Below are 10,774 nucleotides of genomic sequence, written 5' to 3'. Positions count from 1 at the left end.
CTTAGTACCCACTCAAGCTTATGACACAATTAACATGACAATGTATGTTAAAGAAATTAACATGTACTGCGACTATAAAGAAGACCTGCTGATCACACAAAACCTGAGGCACACTCAGAATGTGTTTATGCTTACCTAGAAAGATGGAGAATACAGAACGATAAGCACAAAGCGCTCTCTCTCTCTCTCTCTCTCACACACACACACACACACACACACACACAGATGCACACATTACCTTGATCTCAACTGAGCTCGGTGCCATTGGGGCGAGCATGATACCAAAATAAGAAAGTCATGGAGGTGTCAAGAGAGGCGGTCTCCACCCTACGCCCATTGAGTGTGAAACATGTCAAAGTCCATGGAGCTCATTTTCCATTTGCATGAGCAAGCCTAGCTGTGAGAAGTGCAGGTTTTATGGCAGTGTTACCCACATGTAGGGGAAAGGAGAAAAAGGTGAGGCAATGAGCGTTTTTGCACAGATTGCAATGTGAAGCATTATCGGTGACCTATCCATAATCGTGATTCCTCTTTAGGTGAGTTGGCACCTCCAAACTTGTAAGTTGCAAACCATTGTTTGGTTGCCACGAGGCATGTGCCAAGGGATAGGATCTATCCTCTCAATCACCCCAAGATTTCTACAAGGGGATTTTTAAAAACCACATTTAAACCAACCATATGGCACTACCAAGTCACCAACTCACTACCGAATGTACATTGACACATGGCTCTCCTTCTTATATCAATTTGCACCACATCTAAGGCCTCTGTCACACTGGGCCGCATGCCCTTCGTGAGTTGGACCTCCATGACTACCCTGCTCGTGAAAGCATATAGGATTGCACACCCTGTTGGAAATGGTGTCACAATGGAGCATGTGGGAGAAAATGAAAAAGTTGTTGCACATCCAATCAAATTGCACGTTTGACGCTTGGGCGGAGCTTGGGAAAAGCTGGTCACTGAGGTGGAGAGCCAGCTCAGCTATGTGACGGCGATCCGTGGGCGCAACACGTGATTGGTGGGTGGCAAGAAAAAGCGTTTTCACTTGCCCGAATTGGATAACCGTTCAAAAAATCAAAACCGTGCAACGTGGCAGCGTTCTAGCTAGAGGCGAGATACGAAGACACGTGTTACGTGGCGCAAAGTTTGGGAAGCAATATACTGAGCAAACGGTCAGAGGAAGAACCTCGCACACACAATATTAGCTACTCGCGAAAACTCTAGTTACGCGCTCACACACACACACGCACCACAGAGGGGAAGAGAGAGAGAGAGAGAGAGAGAGAGAGAGAGATAGATCAGAGCGATTCTGAGTAGTAGTTGAAAGAATGGCTCATCTGGTGGGAAAGATTGAGGAGAAGGTGGATCACCTGCCGCACAAGGTCACCGGCCACCATGGCCATCATGCAGGCGGCCATCACCATCATCATGGCACAGGCGGCCCTCATATGGGCGGCGGCGGCCCCTACGCAGGTCCTCACATGGGCGGCCCCCCTGCAGGAGGTATGGGTATGGGTGGACATCATGCAGGCCCACATATGCCTGGCGGCGGTCACCATATGCCGGGCGCTGCAGGAGGCCCTCATCCTCACCACCCCACAGGCGTTCTGTCTGGTGGCGGTCACCATATGCCAGGCGCTGCAGGACTAGGCCCTCATCCTCACCACTCCACAGGCGTTCTGCCAGGCGGTCACGGCCACGCCGGCCCAGGCGGACACCACCGTGGCCACCACAATGGCCCCCTGAACAAAGTGGAGCATGGCGTCCACCAGATCACTGGCGGCAGATATTAGCTACTGTCATGCACTCCTGTGATCATATAGATAATCTTTGTAGATTGTGTCTGGTTTTTGGATCCCCTCAGCTAAGTTAAATTCTTAATAAAAAGAAATGCATATTTTAAGATTAAAAGATGCTGTTCTTCGCAAGTTGTGCATTGACACCTTGTGAGAGAGAGAGAGAGAGAAAAGAGGGTTAATTAATTAGTGTAATTCAAACCAACCGAGAGAGAGAATTAATTAGTGTAATTCAAACCAACCTTTATATATAGAGAGAGAGAGAGAGAAAAAAGTTCAATGTTTGCATCTTCCTTCTCCTTTCTATCATCCCCAACTTAATTTTTATCCTTTTGAACACTTCGTTGGACACTTTTTACGAATAAGGGGAGGGCACTTTGGGATTGTTCCTCCACAACTTTATAGTTGTTTGTAACTTCCTTGGGCGACTTGACATCAAACCCCATTGAGTCGATTTGGAGAAGCCTACTACTTGGAAGCAGTCTTGTGGGTTATTGTCCTTGCTGGCATCTCACGCGTCACCTTCTTTTTGGCATGACCAAAGGGCCAAGGTTATAGAGATGCTTTCTCTTTTCGTTCGCTTTAAATTAAAAAAAAAAAGTGATGGTTATTCAAGCATTTTTTGATAGATGAAAAATGAATTAAACGATGGCTAATCAAATGTCCTCCTCGCAAAGAAGCAAACCAAAAATACAATGATTTTGAGATTTGCACGATTTTTGAACTTCTTCACATATTTTATCGATTTTTCTTTTTTCCTTTACCATAGTTTACAACTGGCTAGTCTCAATTTTCAATCGCTTCAAGACTAAGATGAGGCAATCCTTTCTCGAACATTGATTTTAGTTAAACTCATTTTATCGCTTTCTTATTCTTTTAGAAAGCCATCGTGGTGACCTTTTCACTTGTTTAATTAAATGTTGAAATTATTCTATTGGTTGCAATAGACGAAGATGAGGCAATCCTTTCTCGAACATTGAATTCAAGTTAATCTCATTTTATCGCTTTCTTATTTATTATTTTAGAAAGCCATCGTGACGTTTTCACTTGTTTAATTGAATATTGAAATTATTCTATTGGTTGCAATAGATAGTGAAGAATTTACTTAAGATATGTGATGATGGGAATGGAAGGGGTGAATAATAAATTATTGATATTAGCTTGAGCCATGCATTAAGCAAGTGTGTCCCATCATTTTGAAACCATTTTTTAAATGGGAACAAGATCATATAAAGAGCGCATTCGTACGGGAGGGGGTTGACCCTAGCTCGGACAAGTGCGAATTGGATTCGCATGGGTGCGAGTTGGATTCGCATGGGCAAAAGTTACACAACATAGTTAACGAGGATTCGAGCCTTTAACTCTGTCGAAAATGGTACAATTGCTCTTCAGCAGCTTCGTTTACCAGTGGCATGAGGAGGGTCCACCTTGCCATGAAGCTGGCACGGCAACACGAACTTGCATATCATGGTGGCCACTGGATGCAGACAGTCACCTACACTGCCACGTAGCAAAACTTAATCCATGCGAACGCTCTATTTTTTACAGGCAACGTTGTCTGTCGATCGAGAGCCGAGTTGGGTAAAGTGCAACGAGCGGGGGTGCCATCTCTACGTGCAAACGTGCCCTAACGTTTGGGCAAAAGCTTGGACAAAACTAAAGGGAATGAATTCTCTCCCAATTGAGGGCATGAGTGATGCCTATGTTTTTTTCTTTGTGCGTGTTGATAGATTGGACGTATATATGACTCTCTCTCTCCCTACAAGCTTGGCAAAATTATGTCTTTGCAGGTTTTGGACCATTTCTGGCACCATTTCTGGCACTGATGTCTTTGTATACGAGTTCCATTCCATCCCTTTTCATGGTCTTTTCTACCCCTGGCCACTTGTGCACAGTCTACCTATATGGCTTCTCTAGCTCCCTGCCTGCCTATCGCAACTAGTTGAGTCTAGCTCCCTTATTTTTCTGGCTAGAATTATTTCTAGAAAAAAAATTGGTGATGGCAATTATTAGATAAAGAAGATGTCGTGCAAATGATGGAGAATGAGTGGTTGCACCGTTGAAGATCACTCTTGAGATGATGTGATCAAATACCAACTGCTTTAAGCGGACTAGCTCCATTGGCAGATTTGTGTGCTGAGGCATTCAAGGCTCCACCTTCTCAATTGATCATGCTTTCGTGGCTCCGCCTCCATGTAGGGATCTTACAAGTCTTGTCATAGTCTTGCTTCTAGTGAATATTTATCTGCTACCTAATTAAGTACTTGGCTTAGTCATCTATATGCACGTGTGAGGGATCCATGGCCAAGAACTGGGCGAGAAGGCAAAGGGGTCGCAGGAGCCGACCATATTGCAGTTGTAGTTGTTGCTTTCTCACATTGAGACAGAGACACCCTCCCCGAAATCATGAAGGCTCTCCATGGAGGTTGCTAGTATTAGTGTCCTTATCATGTGAGGTCATCCTCCACACCACGAGTTTGAATTTCATTTGAATCAATCTTTTTGGGCATGGCCACAATATAATATGATTGCTCCAGATGCTGCCCCTTTGAAATCCCTTCTTTCAAACCATTCTTTTGAGAAAACCTGTAACAACTAATCCCACTTGTGCACTATTCCATTCCAGTACCGTACACAACCTCTTGAAGGAACACAAAGAATTGTATTGTACAATGTCTCTCTTGATGGGAGAAACCATAATACAAAGCCTTTTGGAGGGGGGACCGGCTCCATGAAAATCCGGTCCTCAACTGTTGTCAATAGCTTAATTTCTCTCTCTTTTGAAAGTATTGTCGATGCTATCTAACTAGGTGTTATGCTTTTTTTTGTTGCTCTCTCCACCCAAGAACTCTTGTAATTCTCATTAGGAATCTATTCTAATGAAATGCACACTATGTTCATGCTAATTTCGGCTACACATAAGTTATTAGGCCATTAAATGTTACATTGGTATCAGAGCTCAAGGTTTCTCTTTTCTTGCTCAAGAAGGGAGGTCCTCAAGCTAGCTACAAATGGTTGGTATTATTAATTGCCTGTGAGTAAGTAGAATAGGGATTTTTCAGCCTTGCAGTGCGCCTGCCTTCGTGCAGTTAACGGGGCATCACCGTCAAGATCTATGGTCTTAATAGTGGAGTCCTACGGGGCTTGCCTACGACTTAACCACTATTGAGCTATTAGAAGCTTGACAGGAGCCGGTGCTGTTTTGGTGTTGAAAGACCCTCTCTTCTATTCCTTGCAATTAATGGTATTCGAGCTGCGGGTATAGTAGCTTGAGTGCTTTTTCTAAAGGGGTAAAGAGGAGTAGCAACTAGGGCTTGAAGTGCCAAAGTACACCTAAAAAGTTTACACCTAAAAGTTGTTAGAATGACTGACAATAGTAAAGAGAGTGAAATTAATGTTGATAACTTTGATTTTGCTCATGAGCAAGCTACTAATGATGCTTCAATGCTTGTTAACTATCTTGTTTCTAGGATTCAACAAGCCATGGGCAATCCATCTCTCCAAAGTGAAGTGTAACGGTAGCTCCGTGATCACGAGATTCTCCAAGCTTATCACCATGATGAGAGAACACCTAGGAAGCCTCCTTGTGAGACTACCAAAAGAGGTCTCTCTTCGATTCGGGAAGAAGAAGAGAATCCATATGAAGGGCTCAAGAATTTACTTCTTGATGATGCATCTCCTTCCCAAAGGAGAACTCAAGAGCCTCCACCGAAGGAACGAGAAATAAGCGAGTCTCCCGCCACCTCGGCGGAGATGGCTCCACGAAGACGGCGGGCTAAACGCTCTCCATCACCACCAAAGCGGAGAAGACCATCACACTCTTCTCCACGCCATAATTCAAAGAGGGATGATAAAAAGCAAGAGAAGAAAAAGACCATCACACTCTTCTCCATCTTCTTCATCCTCTTCCTCTTATGAAAGCTATGGTGAAGACGACAAAGATCAAGACAAGAAAAAGGCGAGAAAGAGGTCACCCTCTTCTCCACCTTCTTCAAATTCTTCACCTTCTGAAGAAAGTGATGGTGCAACCTTTGAACCATCAAAAAGAAGAGGCCATAGGAAATCCTATGCCGCATGGAAGAGGTCGTCCAAGTTGAAGAAATTCAAAGAGGGAGGGAAGAGTATCTCTTTCCTTACCTATGATGGTACCTTTGGTGCTACGGACAAAGTCTTGGCCTTTATCCAACAATTCGATGCGGCGTTTGGAGATGAGGGCTTCACGGAGTCCTCTAAGCTACGCCATGTAGCTATGCACTTTCAAAAGTCCGCTAGACAATGGTGGTCTAGCCTACGAGCCAACGATGAAGCTCCACGAACATGGAAAGCTTTAAGAGCTTCCATTATGAAGCAGTTTTTGGCCACCGATGCCAAAGACAAAGTACTCACCGAATGGCGAAGCTTAAAGCTCTCTCCCAATGAATCTATCCACAAATATGTAGACAAGTTTTGGGACCTACAACTCAAAGCCACCGTCTTCAAAAAGTTGGATTTGTGAGAGCAAAAGCAACAATTTTGTGCGGGCTTAACCGAAGAAATGGCGGAGTATGTCAACTCCCAAAGACCATGTACCATATCGGCGGTAATACACCACACTATGGTTGCCTCTCGAATCAATTTCCAAACGGGGGCAAAAAGAAATAATAAGCCCCTGGAAAACAAGGGTTCCAATGAGCCTAAGGGGAAGGACAATGTCCAAAAGTCTCCTAAGGGCAACTCCAACAAAGCTAAAGAGAAGGGAGTTTACAAAGGTAAGAATAAACTCTCTCCTGAAGAGCTTGAGCGTTATCGTAAGGATAACCGGTGTTTCAAGTGCGGCGAACAAGGGCATGCGTACCATGCTTGTCCCCAAAAGAACAACCGCCAAGATCCTCCTAGAGCTTCCTTGGTTGAAATCCAAGAGGAGGAGACTCACCAAACTCACCACAAAGGATCTCCTCTATGCCATGCTTGGGGAAAGGTAAGAGAACATGATGCTTTTATTCTCTTTGACCCTGGTTCTACTCACAATTTTATATCTATAGAGTTGGCCACCAAGCTAGGAATACAATCCTACGAGATGGGAGATGTCCTACCCGCAGACAGTGCCTTCAAGGGGCAATAAAATTCGGTCACTCCCTTAATCGGGAAATTGAGGCTTCATGTCCAAGGCTATGTGGACAAAGAGGACTTCTTGATCTCTCCTCTCAAGCATGAGGATGTAATCCTAGGGCCACCATGGTTTGACCGCCTAGCTGCCGATGTTAAATTTACTGAAAGGAGAATCTCCTTTAAGTTCAGGGAAAAAGACATGTATATAGATGCTAAGGAAATGGGTAACACCATCCCCATTGTACATACACCAGCTTTCAACAAGTCAATAAAGAGCTCTATTTCCGTGTACATGATTTTTGTTAAAGACTCTCAAAATGAACCTAATGCTTTAGCAAAAGAAAATAAAAACAACCAAAAGGAATTAGAGTTATCCAATTTTCTCAAGGGGTTTCAAGATGTTTTTATTGACGACATCCCTTGTGAGCTACCTCCTAAATGAGGTAATGATGACCATGCAATTGAACTTCTTCCAGGAAGTTCACCGCCTAGTAAACCTCCTTATAGAGTTTCTCAAGCTCAACAAGAGGAGATTATGCGGCAAGTGCATGAGTTAGTTGAGAAGGGTATGGTTAGGCCAAGCTCATCTCCATTTTGCTCACCTGTGCTATTAGTGCAAAAGAAAGATGGCACATATCGTATGTGTGTCGACTATAGAGCACTAAATAGGATCACTATCAAGAATAGGTTTCCCACTCCACAGGTAGAAGACCTATTTGATAAGCTACAAGGATCGACCTACTTCAGTAGGGTTGACCTAAAAAGTGGCTATCATCAAATAAGGATAGTTGATCAAGACATTGTAAAGACCGCATTTCGTACTACATTTGGTCTTTACGAATACATTGTCATGCCTTTTGGCTTGACCAATGCACCAGCCACATTCAACCGCTTGATGGAGAAGCTGTTCAGGCCTCATCGAACCTTCACTGGAGTATTCTTTGATGATATTATCATCTACTCTAATTCATTGGAGGAACACAAGCAACACCTCCAGGTAATATTTCAAGTTTTAAGAGAGAATAAACTTTATGTTAATCGAAAGAAAAGTGAATTTTTCTTGCAAGAGATTCAGTATTTAGGTCACATTATCTCTCAAGATGGCATCCAAATGGATCCATCCAAGTTAGAGGTATTAAAAGGATGGCCTAAACCAAGGAATCTTCATGAACTAAGAAGCTTCATAGGTATGTGTGCATACTATAGATGCTTCATAGAAAAGTTCTCACAAATTGCGGGACCATTACATGACCTAACAAAGAAAAGTGTTAGGTATACATGGTCTGCTAAGGAGAACAATGCTTTCGAAAAGCTTATCTCTCAACCTGTGCTTACACTACCGGATCTCTCAAAACCATTTGAGGTCCAATGCGATGCTTGTGGTGATTGCCTTGGAGCTGTTTTTCTCCAAGAAGGGCATGCCATAGGCTATGAGAGTCGAAGGCTCGACCCTGTTGAGCAAGCTCTAGGAATATACGAAAAGGAACTCCTTGCAGTTCTACATGCCTTAGACTCATGGAAGCACTATTTATTGGGGACTTCTTTCATTCTGCGAACGGATCACCAAAGTCTTAAGTACTTCATGACGCAGACCAAGCTCTCCGACAAACAAATGAGGTGGGAAAATTTCCTTTCGGAGTTTCATTTTCATATTTCTCACATTGCTGGCAAGCATAATCAAGTAGCTGATGCACTCTCAAGACGACCGAGAGTGAATGCGGTTTCCATAGCAACTCACAATGATCTATCTTCAATGATAGATGAGTATGCTATTGATCCCGATTTTAGAGATGTGATTTCAGCCCTTGCATTAGGGAAGAAAGAAGAACCATTTACTTTACAAGATGGTTATCTTCTCTATGGCAATAGACTATGCGTTACTAACTCACTACGTGAGAAAGTAATGTATGAATCTCATGCTCCACCTTATGCGGGGCATAGAGGGATTCAGTCTACCTTAAAGGGAATTGAAACATATTTCTATTGGCCTACCATGAAAGTGAACATACAAGAGTATGTTTCCAAATGTGTGGTATGCCAAAAGACAAAATTTGATAGAGGGAAGCAACTTGGATTTCTTCAACCCTTGCCAATCCCTAATTCACCATGGGAGAGCATATCCATGGATTTTATCTTTGGATTGCCTAAGTCTATCCATGGGAATACGGGAATATGGATGATAGTAGACAGGTTTAGTAAACAAGCTCATTTTATACCTGTCAAAAAGACTATCAAAGCCCATAAAATGGCAACCCTCTTTATTTCACAAATTTTCAAGTACCATGGCTTGCCCATGTCCATAATGTCGGATAGAGATCCTAAAATGACCAGTAATTTCTGGAAGGGTCTCTTTGAGAATTTAGGAACAAGGCTAAACTTCTCTAGACTATCATCCACAAACTGATGGCCAAAGTGAAATAGCTAACCTAACCATTCTCGATCTACTAAAAGCCTATGTAACGGAAGTAGATCAAAGATCCCAATGGGAGAAGTACTTACACTTAGTGGAGTATGCTTACAATAACACTGTACATACTTCCACGGGAAAAGCACCTTTCGAGGTAATTGAGGGAAGATCAAAAAGTCCCTTGCTACTTAAGGTACATGGGAAGATCTTTGCTGCAGATGAGTATAGCCGAGACCTACAAGAATCTTTCCAAAAGATTAAGGATGCTATCTCTATCTCACAGCAAAGGCAAAAGGCTGCTGCTGACAAGCACAGAAGAGCCCAAGCCTTTAAAGAAAACGATTGGGTCTTGTTAAAGTTTCCCAAGGCTCGATTAAGGCACACAACGGGCAAGAATCCTACGGGTCACCAAAAGTACTATGCTAAACTAGCAAAAAGGTACTATGGTCCCTTTCAGATTCTTAGGCCAATCAATGAGATGGCCTATCAACTCAAGTTGCCCAATCATTGGCTCATACACAATGCTTTTCATGTGAGCCTATTAAAGCCTTACAAAGGAGAGCCACCTCAAGAACCAACTATTGAAGACCCACCGGAGATCGAGGACCAAGAAGAGGTGCTGCAGCCCGAGTCCATTCTCCGACATGAAGACAAGGTACTAAGAGGCGGTAAGACTATCCAACGATATCTTATTAAGTTTAAGAATTATCCTTTTGAAGATGCTAGATGGATGCAAGGCATACAATTAAAGAATAACCTAAACCTTGTCAATGCTTACAATGCTTTCCAAGAGTAAGCAAATGTACAAAATGTTAAAAATGAACAGAATTTTTGTCTTATAAGACTCTCTTTTTCTTTATTTGTGCACAAAAATGAAGTAGTATGCATGCTTAGATCAAGTTTGCGGAGACGACGTCTCCCAAACACCAAGTAGAGCTTGTCACTCTACTATGGAAGACTGATAGGACTAATGTGCAGACATGCTTGCGGCAGCCTCAGGCTCTGAAGCGCCAAATGGACTAGTCATCCATTGTGGAATGATGTCGTAGGGTAACATAGGGATCCTCTACCTACTAAGAAAAGGACTCATGAACATGCTTTATCTTCTCTACACCATAGTCAAGGACGACTATGATTTCAAGAGAGAGGTAATGTCATAATAATCAATATCTAATTCTCCTAAATGATTTTCTCATATTAAACTGATCATTTAATGTGGGGAAGGCCACGGGAGAAAAAGCTAGAATATTGGTTAAGCTAGCAGACCGGCCACAGTAGGGATCCAAAGGAGGGAAAATAGGGATCCAAAGGGGGGGCCATCTGCAAAAGAGCCATGTGCAACAATGGGCTAAAAAGACCCTAAGGTTCAGCCCATTAAGACTTCCAAAATGCTAAGGTTCCAAAATTCAAAGGTTGTGTCCAAAGGTCAACCCTAGGGAAAATTGGATGCTTTGTGTGTGCCCTAAAAGTCTTTGCACATCTC

At 43.0% G+C, this 10,774-nt stretch overlaps 1 protein-coding gene across 1 annotated transcript; it reads left to right on the top strand.

The window, feature by feature from the left end:
• Positions 1-1,201: 1,201 nt before the first annotated feature.
• LOC147422015 (uncharacterized) lies at positions 1,202-1,924 on the top strand. The gene has a single exon (XM_086503343.1). It carries the CDS (start codon positions 1,329-1,331, stop codon positions 1,791-1,793), a length of 465 nt encoding a protein of 154 aa, XP_086359469.1. The 5' UTR covers positions 1,202-1,328; the 3' UTR covers positions 1,794-1,924.
• The last annotated feature ends 8,850 nt before the right edge of the window (positions 1,925-10,774 follow it).

Source organism: Adiantum capillus-veneris, chromosome 27, assembly GCF_014529385.1.
Source record: "Adiantum capillus-veneris isolate H3 chromosome 27, ASM1452938v2, whole genome shotgun sequence".
Classification (NCBI taxonomy): domain Eukaryota; kingdom Viridiplantae; phylum Streptophyta; class Polypodiopsida; order Polypodiales; family Pteridaceae; genus Adiantum; species Adiantum capillus-veneris.
The sequence above is the reverse complement of the archived record's forward strand: the minus strand, read 5'-3'. Positions and strand labels throughout refer to the sequence as shown.